Genomic DNA, 18,270 nt, shown 5'->3' on the forward strand with positions numbered 1-18,270 from the left:
CTAAGAGGATGTCGAACACATACGGTCCGAGCAAGCATGTACGAAGAGCCCGTTAGACGTGCTCGACCCTCCAACGGTCAGATACTCTTACGTATCGTAACGGCCGTAAACCGGAATGATGGGCATTTACTGCACATCAAGGCTTCCAAGCCGTTTTCCGGCAGCCACTTGATGGCCATTAATGCCATCAAGGGCCTTGGCCCTGCGCTGGGGGCTATATATATGTGTCTCCACTTCATTCACAAGGTACGCATTATTTTAGCCAAGAAAACCTTTACACACAAACTGACTTGAGCGTCGGAGTGCCTGCAGGTACACAACCCCCCTCCGCTTCAACAGGGGTCTCAACGCTCTCAACCACCGTAAACGCCGGCGAACTCGCACTCTTCTGGTCTACACGATCAGTGGCGCCGTCTGTGGGAACAGTAGTTTCCCTGTTTCTTCAAACCAAAAACTAAACACCTTCCAAAAACAACCACCCTGCGATCAATAGCTGGCGTTAACAACCACCAACTCCCGTAGCACGTGGCGGAGAACAACGCTCAACCAATGGACTACGCGCCGTACCACCCGCTGGACGGCCAGTTCCCCTCCGTAACGGAAGATGGCCAAGGGGGGCAAAACGTGCATGATGAGCCCTACAACCCAGAAGAACCGCAGATCCATGTGGCTACCCCGCCACAGGCGACTCCGGCAGTGGCTATCCCTCCGGGCGTCCCCATGCAGGATATGATGGCTGCGCTGGTCAATGCAATCAACCGCCAGTCGGACTTACTACTGCAGCAAAACCAGAGATTCGAGCAGCAAAATCAAAGGCTCGAACAACAAAGTCGTCGCATCGATGCAATTGCTGAATCAAGGGTAACGGCGCAAGCTCGCCAAACTCGCCGTTCACCCACACCTGTGAGGAGCAGAACTTTCTCCAGGTCACGCTCACCACCTCACCGAAGGAGCGAGAGGAGGATGAGCCCGAGGAGAAACGAGGAAGTATCTCGAAACTCCACCCCGCCGAGGAGACACTCCCCTAGAAGGGACAATCCTCCTCGCCACCAAAGACACCGATCCCCGGAAGATAAGGACAGCCACCAAGGCCCCCTCTCCCGAAGAATCCGGGAACTCCCTCTACCGGTCGGTCTCGAGAAACCACCGGCAATGGATACCTACGATGGCTCGACAGATCCAGACGAGCACATCGAGAATCTGGAGGCTCTCCTCGAGTACAGAAATGTACGAGGCTCTATCAAGTGTAAGCTCTTTCCCACGACTCTGAGGAAAGGCGCTATAGCTTGCTATAAGAGCTTGGCGCCGGGATCCGTAGATTCCTGGTCGGACCTCTGCGATCGCTTCCGGGCCCATTTCACGTCTTCGAAGCGCCATCCAAAAACGGAAGCGACCCTCGAAGCCATTATTCAAGGCGAAACGGAGCCACTCAGGTCCTATCTGGAGCGCTTCAACAAAGCGGCCGTCGAGGTAAAGGTCGAAGAAAGTATGAAGCTGTACCTCCTCGACAGGGGACTCCGTCGGGACAGCGACTTAGCCAAAGCTGTCGGGATCGAAGAGCCGAAAACGTTGGATGCTTTCTTCGAAAAGGCGAAGAAGTACATCGCCTACGAGGAGAAACTGAAGGCCATAGATTTAAGGAGGCCTAAAAGTCAGGAAAAACACAGGAACCACGAGAAAGATGAAGCTGGAACCTCGCGAAGAGGTAACGAAAAAGGAAGGGAGGATAGGATCAAGGAGTCCAAACCTCCACGTGGAAAGTTCACAACTTACACTCCACTGAATGCGTCAAGAGACCGCATTTTTGCTGAAGTCTCCGCTGCGGACTTCAAGAAGGCTGGGATCCACTTCCCAAGACAGCAGCCCATGAAGGCAAATACTGATAGGACGAAATTTTGTCGCTATCATAAAAGCCATGGACACGTCACTGAAGACTGTGTCCACCTAAAAGATGCCATCGAGATTCTGATACAGAAGGGCTATGCCCGAAGATACGTTCAGAACGGCGAACAAGTACAACAACAACAACAGCGGGAGCCTCAAGAGGTCGCAATGGCCATTGATGTCTCCGAGCAAGAAAACAACAGAGGCATAGTCCCTCAGGCCCTTGCCATTTCAGCACCAGAGATCCCACTCCCATCCCTAGGGTCGGATGAGGGAGCTCTCATGAGGCATTTCAACGCCCACCTGAATGGCTCATGGGAGAATTTCCCCAAAGCACTGGTGATAACAGGGGGAGGGCTCAACAAAGTCACCCTCGGCTCGGTGAAAAGAAAATTCGAGGAGCTGGAAACTATTTGCTCAGTGACTCCCATCACCGTCTCCAAACCTGAGGAAGGCTCCGACCCGCTGGCCTTCTACAAATCAGAAGTTCCTGGGGGCTCGCCAAACTACCAGATACCGCTATTGGTGAGAGCTCGCATGGCGAACTTCGACGTCCACCGCATCCTCGTAGATCAGGGGAGCTCGTGCGACGTGATGTACTCAGGGCTCTTCAAAACTTTACAGCTGTCGGAGAAGAACCTGATTCCATATGTAGGACCTGACCTTCAGGGGTTCAACGGGTCGACTACCAAGCCTTGGGGATATGTGGACCTCATCATCACCTTTGGCGAGGAGAAGGCAATGAAGTCTGTGAGGACACAATTCATGGTTGTCGACTGCCCCTCGCTGTACAATTGCATCATCGGCATGACTACCTTAGCCGAGTTGTACGCTGTGTCGTCAACCGTTCATTTGAAGCTGAAATACTACACACCGGATGATCAGGTCGCTACCATCAACGGCGACATAGCTGCTGCGAGGAGATGCTTTGAGGCCGCGGCAAAAAATCTGAGCACCGTGGTGACCCCTAAGAAATCTGAACAAAAGAAAAATCTGGGGGTAAACACTATTGGAGGTTCCGTCGACATCGATGCTCGACTCACAAAAAAGGAGCATCAGGAAGAGAAGCAGAAATACCTCCCCGTTGCTGAAAAGAAAATCTATCGCCCAATTCCGGACAGAGATTTCGAACTGGTACCCCTAGGCGAAGACCCCCTCAAAGGGATCAAGATTGGAACTGGGCTCCCCGACTTGGTCAAAAAGCAGCTAATCGCTTGCTTAAAGGACAATGCTGAACTGTTCGCCTGGAGCGCTGCAGAGATGCCCGGAATCGACCCTGAGGTCGCTTGTCATCAATTGACTTTAGATCCTAGGGCTAGTGCCGTTGTTCAGCGGCGTAGGAAGCAGTCTCCCGAGAAAGCGGAGGCTGCTGAAAAAGCTGTAAAAGACCTCCTCGAGGCATATTTCATTTCGGAAGCCAGGTACACCACCTGGCTATCCAATGTTGTACTTGTTAAGAAATCGAATGGAAAATGGCGCATGTGTGTTGATTATGCCGATCTTAATAGGGCTTGCCCTAAAGACGCTTACCCTTTACCTAACATAGACAAATTAGTAGATAATTCATCAAGATTTAAATTACTATCGTTTATGGACGCGTACTCGGGTTATAATCAAATAAAAATGGCTGAAATCGATAAAAAGAAAACAGCGTTTATGACCGAATCCGGTAATTATTATTACAACGTAATGCCTTTCGGGCTTAAAAACGCGGGCGCCACATACCAAAGGATGATGAACAAAGTCTTCAATAATGAAATCGGTGACATGCTCGAAGTCTACATGGATGATATGATCGTCAAATCCGAAGAGGAAGTCGATCATACAGCCAATCTGAAAAGAGTGTTCGACCAAGCGAGAAAGTACAATATGAGATTTAATCCTGAAAAATGCACGTTCGGCGTAAAAGCTGGGAAATTCCTCGGATTCTACTTAACCGAAAGAGGAATCGAAGCTAACCCCGATAAATGCAGAGCATTTTTTGAATTTCCTACACCGGACTCGAAGAAATCAATCCAATCGCTAAATGGGATGCTCACAGCCTTATCTCGTTTTGTCGCAAAATCCGCTCAACACGCGCTACCCTTATTCAAATTACATCGAAAAGAATCCGCATTCGAATGGACGAAGGAATGCGAGGACGCGCTACAACACTTAAAACGAGCATTATCCGAACCCCCAGCCCTAACGCGACCTAACGAAGGGGAAACCCTATACCTTTACATCGTCGTAGCATCAGAGGCCATCAGCGCCGTTCTCATCAGAGAAACCGAGCAAGGGCAAAAACCCGTCTATTTTGTGAGTAAGGCCCTGCAAGGACCCGAACTCCGGTACTTACAGATTGAAAAAACGGCCTTAGCAGTAGTCATGGCCGCGAGGAAATTAAGACATTATTTCTTAGCTCACTCCATCGTTGTTCGAACCGATCAACCAATTAAGCAACTCCTCGCGAGGCCGGATATGACAGGACGAATGCTAAAATGGTCGCTCGAGTTGTCCGAATTCGAAATCTTTTTCGAAAGCAGAAAGGCGTTAAAAGCCCAAGTGCTAGCAGACTTCGTAGCCGAGATGACCACACCATCTACCCCGGATAAGAACAAATGGACTATCTTCGTGGATGGATCCTCGAATCCACAAGGGAGTGGTGCAGGAATAATGCTCGAAAACAGCGAAGGAGTACTCATAGAAGTTTCGCTCGAGCTCGCCTTTCCGACCACGAACAACCAAGCCGAGTGCGAAGCCTTCCTGGCGGGATTGAGGTTGGCTCAGGATATGGAAGCCGAGGAGATTAAGATATTCACGGACTCACAACTCGTCGCATCACAAATAGCCGGAGAATACTAAACAAAAGACGAACGACTCACGAAATATTTAAACTTGATCAAAGAAAAATTGACTAAATTCAAGCAAACCGAAGTCAAACATGTTCCTCGCGAGCATAATGCAAGAGCAGATATCTTATCAAAGCTCGCCAGCACCAAGAAAAAGAAGGGCGGAAATCAATCGCTTATTCAGGAAACGCTATCCAAGCCAAGCATAGCAAAACCCACCGAGGTATTCCTGATATGCGAAATCAACGCCGATAGTTGGATGACACCCGTGTTCGAATTTTTGAACACCGGAAACCTCCCGATTGACAAAAAAGAGGCAGCTAAGGTCAAAAGAAGAGCCTGCGCATACGTAATCCTAAATGGGAAAATGTATCGCCGAGGATTTTCCATCCCTCTGCTGAGATGCGTCGAGGAAAGCGAGGTAACCTCGATCCTCAGCGAAATCCACGAAGGAATGAACGGTCAACACATCGGTGGACGCTCCTTGGCCAGAAAGGCCTTGCGAGCAGGATTCTACTGGCCTACCATGCAAGCAGACGCAAAAGAGCATGTCAAAAAATGCGACAAATGCCAACTTCACGGGGATATGCACTTGGCCCCTCCGAACGAGCTAAAGACGCTCTCATCCCCGTGGCCGTTTTCTTGGTGGGGGATGGACCTCCTAGGACCGTTTCCTACGGCAGCATGACAAAATAAATACCTGATAGTAGCCGTCGACTACTTCACAAAATGGATCGAAGTCGAACCCCTCGCCAGCATCACAACGTTCAACGTGCTGCGATTTTTCAAACGCAACATACTTGCACGATTTGGGATCCCTCAAGTTGTCGTTACAGATAACGGGACTCAATTCACAGACAAGAAAATGCGAGAATTTATGGCGAGGATAGGTACAACCCAACATTTTACCTCTGTCGAACACCCTCAAACAAACGGTCAAGCTGAGGCCGCGAACAGGGTCATATTACGAGGACTTAAGAGGAGATTAGACGAAGCGAAGGGTAAATGGACAGAGGAACTACACAGCGTACTCTGGTCCTACCGAACAACCCCACACTCCACGACGGGAGAAACACCTTTCCGATTAACATACGAAACAGAAGCAGTAATTCCGGTAGAGACGGGGGCGTCTTCATTCTGAACAGAAATACCTCTCGAAGGAGGGGATAATCAAGACATGCTCAGAGAAGAGCTCGACCTTTTGGAAGAGCTTCGAGAGGGCGCGGCTCTCCGGGAAGCAACGTTGAAACAAAAAATAGCAAAACGGCACGATAAAAGAGTCATTAAGCGAGAGTTCGACGTTGGTATATTAGTGCTACGACGCAATCAAAAGGACTCCCGCGAGGGTAAACTCGCGGCAAATTGGGAGGGACCTTATCGAGTCCGAGCCAAAACCGAAAACGGTGCTTATTACCTGGAAGACCTTTACGGGAAAGAAGTTCCTCGACCTTGGAATGCCGAAAAGCTCAAGCAATACTACAGTTGAGGGAAGCTCAAAAGTCATCCCTCGACGAAGGCTGTGTCTTCGCCCATGAGAAACGCGCCTATACAACGGAGGAGTGCTTAGGTACGGGCATGAATCTTAAAATATAAAACAAAGTCGAGACGTTAGGGGCTCGATGATGTTGGCGAGGAAAGTTCTAGACCACGGAACGCCATCGTCGCAGTACACGACCGGTAGAACCCCAGCTCGCGATGGGATGTTCACACCCCGAGGAGGAAAGCTTAACAACAGCCCCTCTCCTCGTCATTAGTTTGGATAAACATCTCCAACCACTTAGAATGGTTCCCCACACCTTCTAAGCTCGGCATCAATGGTACCAGCTATCATAACGATGACCACCGTCCAAACACACACTAGCCGAAGAAATGAATAGCTCGGCGTATAGAATGTTTGGAAAATTACTTAAGTTAAAAACCTCACACTTAGTCGAGCACAAACAAAAAAAGCATCAAGCATACAGGTCGAAGCACGAACCTAAAAACGTCAGGCATGCAAAAACGTTCGATTCGACATTCAGAGGAAATTAAAATTTTGCCACATGAAACCTAAATCTAGATACGAAGATAACGGTGAAAAGGCGAGCGAATAAATAACAAACCACTGAAATATAAGACCACAAAGGTCCATGATTGTCGGTTACATCAAAAGGGCAACAAAATGCCCGAACAAAACAAAAGAAAGAAAAACATAAATCACACTTCATCATCAGAGGGGGTCACGATAGCTCCATCACGCACCTCCTTCTCCTCATCTAAACCCTCCTCGATCAAACTGGGGTTGAGAATCCTGAGCTGGGCCACTGCGTTGTTGAAACTAAAAGTAGCAGCAGCAACCTTGTTGGACTCAAGCTCCTGGATCTTCGCGATCAAGCAAGCACGAGAAGAGGAGGCATACACCCCTTGAGGGTCGAGCTCCTTCTCCTCTTCCTCGACAACCCCAGAAACTTGAAGCCTCGCCAACTTCCCTTCCAGCTCGCCAATCAAAGTCTTCTGCTCATCAACCCTCTGCACGGCATTGTCCCTCTCCTCCGACACCGTCCTGAGCCTGTCCTCCGCCTCCTTAAGGTTGGCCGAGATAGTCTTACGCTCCTCCCTATAACCCTTGCAGGAGGCCTCAGATTCTGCCAGCCTTCGCTTCAACAGAGGCAACTCCTTGCGAGCCTCATCCCTCTCCTCCAAGTATTTGCACTCCCGGCCATTCAGAAAAGTCGCCACCTCGACCAATTTGAGCAAGCCCATGGACTGGGCGGCAATTTCAGAGCGGAGAGCCTCGGGACCCATGTCTGCGAGGATGGCCTCATCTGCTGGATTAATCTTCACTTTGGTTTCTCCGGTCAGTAGCTCGCCATGGGCATAGATGGGAGGAAGGACGAAATCGTCTGCAGGAACGCCAGCGGACAACCTATGGGGACCAGAGTTCGGAGGATCATCCTGGCCAGAGAGATCCACTACCTCACGCTCCTGTCGAGAAGAGGTTTCCTCCTCCAGCCGTATCCTTTTCGAACGATCCACAATAGAGGCTGTCGGGGACTGGGGGGCAGAAGAGGTTGTAGCAGCACTGCTCGCTTCCCTCTTGTTCTTGGCAGCGCGAGCTTTGCGGAGAGCGGCGGCACCACTGGTCATTGTACCTACACAAATCAGATTGACAGTTAGCAAAACAAAGACGAGCAAATAAAGGAAGCAAAACATTAGTAAAAATAGATAAAAGAAATCCACGAGCATACTCCAAAAAACAGATAATTTCTCCGGAGTGTCACAAGCGATCAACTCCTCGGTTGCAATCAACTTGGTCTTGGTCAACCTCTGACCATCTTCTCCGAATAAAGGCTCGCCCTCAGGGTCGCTCAAAAGGTAAGGAGGCAAGCCCGCCACGAACTCTAACAGCTTTTTATAATCAGCTCTCTCCTCAGCGGACAACTCCCCCAGCTTAAAAACAAACTCTTTGGTCGACATGGAGTAATGATCTCTACGCCAATAGAATGGGAATCTGGCGAAATCCTCATCTATGGGGAGCCCCTGTTCATCGAGCACTTCCTGCCCCAGCTCGTCTATACGGTGCCCCCTACGGACGAAGTTATTCCAGCCTTTCGTCGTTATGGGCCTGACCCCGTAGAAAACGGACTTAAACCCCCGCACCGATTCGTCGTACATATCAAAGAGGCGTTTCTGTTGCCTCAAAGAAACCCATCCATGTTTGGTGTCCGGTAGCGGGGCTCCTTTCGCGAGTTTCCCTTTCGCTTGTTCCCCCCAAGGACAGCTTCGCTGAAGGCCAAAATGATAGAAGAATAAAGGCAAGGTGGGACCCAGACCCAAGTGTTCGGCGGTCTTTTCAAAAGCCTTGATAAAGGCCAAAGAGTTCGGATGAAGTTGATAAGGGGCTAAGCGAAGATGGCGGAAGATGGACACCTCAAGATCCGTAAAGGGCAACCTAATTCCCAGATGCTTAAAAGCGATCTCGTACATGGGAATCGTCCCCTAGGCCCAATTACTGCAGATCCTGTGACGAGCAGTAGGAATCCGCACCTCGAAATCTTCGGTAGGAGGAGTCTGTATATCCGTGCACATTGACTCCGGGATATCACTCTCGCAGTTCTTATAAACTGACTCTGTTTCTCGAGGTTCATCCGCCACCCATGAAAGGTCGGCTCGAACACGAATCGACGAGGACGGCTATTGATCTATAAACGAGACTTGACTTTGAGACCCTTCAGCCATCTAAAGGAAAACCTGAAAAAGCAGAGGAAGGAAAAATGAATTCGACATTCAAATCCACCCTTCCACCGCCAAATCAAGTGAAAGGGCGAGGATCTCAACAACACTTAAAGGACTACGCGAAAACTGAAAGGGACAAAATCATCCCTCCGGACGCTAAGTTCATAAAAACAACCGAGCACGAAACGCATGTGGTGCTCGACATTGTTCTAAAGCAAAAACCCAACCATCAGTGGGTAAAAAGCAGCGATTTTTTGCCTTAAAACCCCGAAAAATCCTTATTTGGGGGGGAAAAGGGTGTTAATCACCACCTACAACCCTCAAAAAAGACTACCCAAGTTATATGAGAAACACACTACAAAACTACCTACTGCGTGAACTAACCACGTCCTACTTAACCAAACAGTCAAAGCAAAATCGAAAAGGATGAGGCACTTACTTGTTGGTTAAAAAGGAATGAAGAGAAGGCGCTTGTAGTGTAGCAGCAAACGGAACGAAAATCACCAGAGGGAAAGGAAGCAAGAAAGTTAATAGGGGAAATGAGAAACTGTAAAGTTTCAAACAAAAAACCTCCCTTCTATATATAGGCCAACGCGCCTGCACGAAAAAATTTGCGCCATTCCCCATCTGAACCGTCAGATTAATCCAACGGACCGGATTTATGGCAGATAAGCGGCCCAGATTTAATCTCCAGAGAAACGAAAAGGCGCGAAAATCCGACGGCTGTCGATGACCTCGAGATTCAAATCTCAATTAAATAGCCACTCGAGTGCTATTCAGATAGCCTTTACACGTGGCGGGAGGAAGCGAAGCGACTCGTCCTTTCATGTCACATCCCTCTGCTCGCGCAAATCTCGCGGAACCCAAGACACTACGTCCCGAGAAAATCGCAGCCAAAAAGGAAATGCGAGATCCTCGGGATTCAATCCCCTTATTTTCGCTAAAAATACGGGGAAGGCCGCAACTACCAAATAAGAACATCGCGTTCCTCGACAAGCTCGCAAAATCGAAAACATGCTCGAAAAAGGTATCACTTTCGATCGAAAAGTCCGCTCGGAATCGTCTAGAAAATCCACGACATTATTAAATTAAAAGAGCATAAATAAAACACGAATGCAAATAAAATGTGCTCGGAACATTTAAAGTAAAAACGTTCTTTATTAAGGGGAAGCCAGTACAAGGAAAGAAAAATTACAAAGGACCCGAGCATCTAATCCTCATGCTCGGAGTCCGAATCAATCTTCAACACCTCCGTCGGCCTCATCTTGGATTCTACCTCCTCCTGAGACTTCCCTTCACCGAAAGAGGGGGAAGGAGGATAGAGGTGAGGAAACTTGTGAGCCCTCAGGAACTCCTCAATAAAATCCTCCGATTCATCGGAGCTTGACGTGTCGGAAGTTTCTGAAGAGAGGATGATCACCTTGGCCTCCTTTGCCTTCTGAGAACGAGCCACCACAGCCGTGGACACTTCCGCTCTCTTCTTTCCCCTTTGGGACTTGGAGCTCTCAACAGCAACCTTCTTGGAATCCTTCCTATCCATCGCTGACACTCAAAGCACAAAATATGGAAAGTAAAAGAAAGGCTTAACTACACATTTAGTCCCTTACGTTTTTTTTAGGTTTCAATTTGGTCCCTTACGTTTAAAAAGTATCAATTTGGTCCCTTACGTTTATTTTAGGTTTCAAGTTAGTCATTTCCGTTAGTTTTGTCACTAACACCGTTTAAATAGTACACGTGTCAGTGTGTCAAAGTGCCACGTGTCTGTCCACATAAGCAAATTGGCTGCCACATGTGACAAAATTGACGGAAAGGACTAACTTGAAAACTAAAATAAACGTAAGGGACCAAATTGATACTTTTTAAACGTAAGGGACCAAATTGAAACCTAAAATAAACGTAAGAGACTAAATGTGTAGTTAAGCCTAAAAGAAAAGGCAGCAAGTATTTATAAAGAAACTTGCCGCCCAAAAGGCCCAATACCGTGCCTGGCGTCCATAAATGCAAGAAGCGGCTACTGATACCCAGGGTTGACCGCTTGGAAAAAACGCTTTCCCTTTTCCAAAGCTTGACTTTGACCAAAGGGAACCGCGAAAATTCAAAAGCATCGTGAACCAACTCGAAAATAACTGTGTTCGACAAGTCGAAAGATCTAAACACAAGGTGAATCGGTCAAGCTTCAAGTTATTATCTTCATCAACGAGCATAACAACTTGGGGGGCTCCTGTTCTGGGCCGAGCATGACGCTCGAGCCTAAGAGGATGTCGAACACATACGATCCGAGAAAGCATGTACGAAGAGCCCGTTAGACGTGCTCGACCCTCCAACGGTCAGATACTCTTACGTATCGTAACGGCCGTAAACCGGAATGATGGGCATTTACTGCACATCAAGGCTTCCAAGCCGTTTTCCGGCAGCCACTTGATGGCCATTAATGCCATCAAGGGCCTTGGCCCTGCGCTGGGGGCTATATATATGTGTCTCCACTTCATTCACAAGGTACGCATTATTTTAGCCAAGAAAACCTTTACACACAAACTGACTTGAGCGTCGGAGTGCCTGCAGGTACACAACCCCCCTCCGCTTCAACAGGGGTCTCAACGCTCTCAACCACCGTAAACGCCGGCGGACTCGCACTCTTCTGGTCTACACGATCAGAATATAAAATTTAATCTGATACGATCGAGCAATTTTTACAAAAATATATCCATTCCAAACATTTTCCACAAATTTAAATTTTGTGCAATTTTCAATTTTTTAAATTGATTTAGATGTGAACACCCTAATATGAACGAACTCCCTCGTTTGTCCACTCTCCCTTGTTTATCATACCACTCTTGTTTGTTAATCGTATACATCTCCCACGATTTAATACAGCTTTCTTGCAATCATACAAGAATCTAATAATAAAATAATCAATCGCAACAAACAGATTATTCAAATAGGAAATAATAATTATTGTAAATTTGGATACATTATGGAAAACAAGAAAGCGTGTTTAATTGAGAAAATGTTTAGGTGAAGGAATTTAATTAGAAGCATATCATGCATGCAAACAAAAATATCATCAGCTTAAGTGATTCTTCAATAAGCGATGTTTCATGAAATAAATTGGTGTTTTGGAATGTCCCCATACTTGCGTGGAGACTTCACAATGACTTTTTGTTCAAGAAGTTTAATGGGCTAAAAATTTCACTCTTAAGATAGATAAGTGGGATAATCAGGGTTCAAACTCCGACCCCTACTTATATAATGTAATGTCTTATCAATTAAGTTAAACTCACAATGATTGTTTAATCAATTGAATGAGAATGCGATTTTAACAAGAATGCACGACATCTATTTTAAAATTGTTAGTTCTCTCGAAAGTTTGGATGAAAGTAGCAAGATGGTTGGATTTTTGCATTGTTTTATCAAATAATAGCTTGATATATGCAAAAGAAAGAAAAAAATTATTTGTTTGGTTTTAACTTTTAAGTAATAGATGTACCCAAAAAAAAAAAAAAATTAAGTAATAGATAGATGGAATACATCTGATCCACTTATTTAGCTTGCGTTTTTTTATTTTATAAAAGTTAGCTTACATTCGGCTAGTTTTGAAATTCAAAAAGAATTTTATTTTTATGCATGAAAAAGACTAATGAAAGTACAATTTTTTTTCTTCCACCGGTCTATTGGATCTCTTAATTGGAGGTTAGATCTAGTATCAAGTGGTTTCAACACCCTCTCAGTCACAATTAAGGGAAATCGAATTGTGATACTCCTGACTAAGTCCAGCGACAATCACCAGTGAATATCAACTAATGATTGCTAATGAAAGAACAATCTTTGATATAGTAAAATTATTATCTTAGGCCGAGATTATTGCTCTGTTCGATAAAAATAAGCAATAAGTTAGCTGATAACTAAAAAATTAGGTTATAGCTGAAAAACTGACTTATAGCTAAAAAACTTGTAGAATAAAATTTCAATGTTTGATAAATTTAAATGTTGTAAGTACAAAATGACATAAAAGTACATTGTTAGTATATAGTTATTTTATTTTAAAAAAATAAATAATAATGAATGAAAATAAAGATGGGTAAAAATGGAATTATGGGTAAAAATTTATAAGCTATAAGATCATACTCTATTTGAAATAGTATCTCAAAAAATATTATAAGTTAATGAGATAAACTTGTTACCAAACATGTTCATTTTTATCAAACAAACTTATAAGGTAGTCCAATAAACTATAAGCTAGTTTATTAGACTTACCAAACACATCTTATATAGGATTTTAATTTTGACTTTTTTTGTTATCATATTATTGGTAGAATGAGTCAAATATCAACCCCTCCTTATAGGTTCCCTGTTATTTATTTATTTTTCAACTAATCTAGTGACTAAAAATTCAAACCTTAAAGTGGATAAATTGAATGACCAAGTACGAACCTCAATTCCCGAATATATAATGTAATGTCATGTCAACTAAAATAAGCTCATGAAAGATGAATTCACCTCTCTACGAATATTAATTAATAAAAAAAATTGGTACAATATATAATAATGAAATTGAGTCAAGAACTATTATAATTATAATTAAAATAAAATAATATTACAATTATTATTTTGCATAACAAACACATTAGAAAGAAAATAAAACCGCGTCAAAATTAGTGTCTTGTTGTTCCATGTAGACAACAAAGCAGGTATGAAGCAAGTAAAATCATTTTCCCATAATATCTTTATGGCAATGTTTCAACCGTCAAAGACTTCACTAAGAAACTCTCAAGAACCTTCCTCACTCTTTCTTCTATTCTATACACTCTTTTCTATCTTCCATTTTCTCTATTATTATTAAACCCTATCTTTTCTTCTTCCTTCATTATTCTTCATTTTCTCATTTCTCTTCATTACTCTTCACACCCCCTCCCATTCATTCACACACCCCTCCTTCTTTCTTCTCTTTTCTCTTTACTCTTTACACCCCCTTTCATTCAGTCACACACCCCCTCCTCCTTTCAAATGGAGAAAAACGAAGACCCAATTCCCAAATTCAACAAAGAAAATTCAAACTCAAACCCACCTAACGATTTCGATTCAAAAAGTTTCAATCTCAACGGCAAAATCATGCTCTGTGCAATCGTTCTTCTCTTCTTCGTCATCGTTGTAATGCTTTGTCTCCATGTTTACGCTCGTTGGTATCTTATGCAATCTCGCCGCCGTCGTAACCGTCTCCGCCGTCGTACTCAGCTAGTTTTCTTCACCGATAATCCAACAACAACCACCGCGGTTTCTTCCGTCGTTACTTCACGTGGTCTTGAAGCTTCAGTTATCGCCTCGCTTCCTTTGTTCTTCTATGATCCGAAAACTCAACCGGAGAATTCATCGGAATGTGCTGTTTGTTTATCGGAATTTGAATCCGGTGAAACGGGTCGGGTTTTACCGAAATGTAAACATAGTTTTCATATCGAGTGTATTGATATGTGGTTTCATTCTCATTCCACGTGTCCACTTTGTCGTGCAGCGGTTGAACCCGCTTCGGAATGTCAAACCCGACCCGAATTTGTTATAAATGTTTGTGAACCGGAAAGTGGGTCGAGTTCGAGTTCCGGTTCGGGTTTAGAAGATCAGAATGAGAACCGAACCGGTAAAGAGGTTTGTTCGAGTTCGGTTGGGTTAAGGAGAAAACCGTCTTTTACGGGTGTGACAATTGAGATACCTTCGAGGAACGAGTTGTGTTGTGACTCGCCGTCATCGACTCAGTCGTCGTTTCGTTCACCAATGAGTAGGATGTTGTCGTTTAAGAGGATTCTTAGTATGGATTGGAAAGGAAGTGTTTCTCCTTCGTCGTATGGCGGCGGTGGTTGTAGCTCGGTGGCTGAGTTAAAAGTAGAACAAGGTGAGCGAGTTGAGACTCAGTGAGTTAGTGAATTGAGTTGAGTTGACTCGAAAGTGCTGACGTGGCGGGTTTTTTAAACACGGAACGTGCTTGAAGCGGTGAGTGGCGCGTGAGTGTGAATATGAGAATTAGTTGAAAATTGTAGAGAATAGTATGAATGTGTATTTTAATTCAACAAAGATAATTCAAATTCGTTGATATAATAGTATTTGTTTTGTTTTTTTATTGTTTATGTTTCAAACATGGTAGAATGGGACAATAGAAAAATTGAACTATCATTATTATTGTTCTTTGGACTAGGGGGTGTGTACAATGTAGATAAGTCAAATATGTAAAGTGTTGAATTGATGGGGGGAGATAAGATATACTCATATATGATGTCTCTAAACTTAAGAGCTAAGACTTTGTCAAAAAAGAAAATTTTGTAAAAAAAGAAGATGAGTAATATTTTTGTCAGTATTTTAATCTTTTTCTAAAAAAAAATGTTTTTTTTTTTGTTATTGTATGTTTTGTTCACTTTGGTATGGGTTGAAGATTAATAGTCTAAGAAAATAAAAGTAATGGCGAGAAAATAAAGTTGTTATGAAATAAGATGAGAAAACGATTAGGTTATTTTGAATCGCTTATCTATTATTATTTGGTAATCTCAGATCATGCTTCACAATTCATTTTTATTATCACGACGAATTAACTCTTAAATATTAGTAAAAATCAATGTCATGTTTCAGTATTCTATTCACTAATAACAAATATCAACACATATATTAATCTCTTAGGCAAGTTTAGAAATTATGAATGTATTAAAGTACGTTAGTCACAATTACCAGTTCAATGTCTATCTAAACTATGTGACAATTATCATGGGAAGTTCATTAACAATTTAACCTAAGAAATTTAGCTACTCATAGTAATAACAATCATAACAAAATGATTTTGAAAATTTTAAAAGAAATGTGTTGAAATGCTTGATTTTTCATCTTGTTTTGTTTTTTTCCTTCAAACTCTTGACCTATCTTCAAATAATATTTCTTAGTTGTTTACCATGCAATTCTAACCGAAACTACTAAAATTCTATAAAAAAAATTACTAAAACTATTATATGACGGATTGTATGACGATATATAGAAAACTACTAAAATTCTATACAATGACAAAATATGTTACTATAGAAAACCTTGATAAAATGTTAGAACCCATATTTTGATGAGAGTTCAAATATAAAGAATATGATATAAATTAGATAATAAATAGATTAGAAAAAGATACAATTTAAATTTGAATTGTGAAAATGAAAGAGGAGTAAGAAGAAAAGTTTTAGTCAAAGAACGAAAGAGAGAAAAAAAACATTGAAATGTATGAGAGAGATAAAAAAGTAGAAAAAAAAAACAAAAAATAAAAAAGTAAGAGAGAGAATATGTGTAAAGAGAAAAGTATTCACTCGACTTTTGAATATAAACAAAAAATTCATTTAGAAATTCATTAAATAATTAATAAATATGGTCTAAAATATAGACCAGATTCAACGAATCTAAAAAGTTTATTTTTTTCCTTAAATTTAACATCGGAGGAATAGTAAAAAAGTTGAAAAGTAAGAAAGAAAATAATAAATAATTAGTTGATTATAATAATAAATAATAAAAAAGTATGCGTTAAAAAAAGAAAGTAAAAAAGAAAATAAAAAAAGTTGATTATAATTAGTTGAAAAAAATAATAATGTAATTATATTGGTCATTGAAATTCTTATATATAGATAGTAGATTGGCACACAAAAAACCATCTCATAACATCTTTTATGTTTTGTGGAGTCTGATTGTTTTTTTTTTATATTTAATTTAATTGTTTTCTTCTACAAACAAAAAAAAAACTAAGCAAACAAATCAAAGAGTTAACATTTTTTTTAGTTGAGCAATCTAAAAAGAATACTTGTTTTTTTTTTCTTCTTACTCTTAAAGAGTCGTTTGATCTCATCACTTTGAACTAGAAAAATGGAATCTATGTGTATGAACCAAGAAACGGTGTTACTCGATCTTCAATTTCTACGGGAAAAGAATATGAAGGAAACATTGCACAAGTAATGACTTTTTTTATTTTTATTTTTTTATTGTCTGGTGAGTAGTTAGAATGACAAAATTAAATTGAATTTGTTTTTGTGTGTATTTAGGATGGAGCATGAATCAGGTTTCTACTTCAATTTGAAGTATTTTAATGAGAAAATTCTTGTTGGAGATTCAGATGAGTGTGAGAAGTAACTCAACGGTTTTACTAAAGTGAATGAAAATCGATCCTCCATGAAGATGTTCTTTGAGATGAGGAAGCAAAAACACTTTCAAAGTCGTGGTCAGGTTGTGTTCTTGATCTATATCATCATAATTTTAAATATATAGTACTCTCATTGTCAAATCACATTCAAATGTGATCTTAATTGATGTTTCATAGTGGTTTCGACAATGTGTCATGGCCCATATCGCATGTGCATAACTGGATTTAAAACCCTAATGGATCTCTAATATTGTGGAGAATTGCAATCAAATGTGGTTTCAATTGATATCACGTTGTAGTTTTTGCAATATCACAAAACCACTATGTCGAGGCCCAGATCTCGATTGTAAATCAATATTCAAAACCCTAATCATAATCATCATTATTACAATCTTGATTTTATTTAAGTATTCGTGTAATGTATTGGAATATTTCATGGTTGTTTGTTTTTCTAATGTTTAAATGATCTCATTTGTCCTCAAAGATGAGAAAGTGGCGGCTGTTGATATTCTTGCGAAAGATTTGAAAGTGTTTTCAACATTCAATGAAGATTTGTTCAAGGAAATAACACAATTTCTAACCGTTGAGATTATTAGGTAATTGTTTGCTTTCTACTTTTTCTATAATGTGGTTGACTATGGATTGATGATGAGATGTTAAAAGTCAGTTGAATTTTAAATATAGTTTTGGTTTAAATGCAGGGAGAATGGACATTTATCACAATATGGAGATGCTAGATCAACGGGGAGAATTTTAAATATAGTTTTCTGTCAATGACATATCTTATATCATTTGTAGCTTCATTTTCTTGAATAAAGTTTTGTCCATGTTCTCCACCCCTTCTGAATTGGCAGCATGTGCTTTGCAAAAATCAAAAGCGAAGTTTGGATGTCACAACTACTTTAGCCGATCAGACTTGTGATCAACCTCAGAGAGAACCTTGCAAATAAAACACACACATGTGTGTTCTATTTTCCAGGTTCTCTCTGAGGTTGATCACAAGTATGATCGGTTAAAATAGTCGTGACATTCAAACTTCGCTTTGGATTTTTGCAAAGCGCATGCTGCCAATTCAGACTGGATAGAGAACATTAACATAATTTAGCCAAGAAAAACATCATTAACGAAGCTAAAAAATGATATAGGATATATCATTAGGGAAGAAGAAAAAAATGAATAAATTAATGTGTAGAGAGTTAA

The 18,270-nt window shown here is 42.0% G+C and overlaps 2 protein-coding genes and 1 pseudogene across 2 annotated transcripts; all 3 read left to right on the forward strand.

Moving 5' to 3' along the window:
• The first annotated feature begins 720 nt into the window (after nt 1-720).
• LOC123886580 (serine/arginine repetitive matrix protein 1-like) lies at nt 721-1,931 on the forward strand. The gene is made up of 3 exons (XM_045935885.1): nt 721-1,227; nt 1,372-1,812; nt 1,914-1,931. Exons 1-3 carry the CDS (start codon nt 721-723, stop codon nt 1,929-1,931), a joined length of 966 nt encoding a protein of 321 aa, XP_045791841.1.
• An 11,648-nt stretch (nt 1,932-13,579) lies between these two features.
• Nucleotides 13,580-15,014, forward strand: LOC123885755 (RING-H2 finger protein ATL2-like). The gene has a single exon (XM_045935072.1). It carries the CDS (start codon nt 13,935-13,937, stop codon nt 14,832-14,834), a length of 900 nt encoding a protein of 299 aa, XP_045791028.1. The 5' UTR covers nt 13,580-13,934; the 3' UTR covers nt 14,835-15,014.
• A 1,782-nt stretch (nt 15,015-16,796) lies between these two features.
• On the forward strand, nt 16,797-17,847 carry LOC123886581 (annotated as a pseudogene).
• The last annotated feature ends 423 nt before the right edge of the window (nt 17,848-18,270 follow it).

Source organism: Trifolium pratense, linkage group LG5 (genome assembly GCF_020283565.1).
Source record: "Trifolium pratense cultivar HEN17-A07 linkage group LG5, ARS_RC_1.1, whole genome shotgun sequence".
NCBI classification, from domain to species: Eukaryota; Viridiplantae; Streptophyta; class Magnoliopsida; order Fabales; family Fabaceae; genus Trifolium; species Trifolium pratense.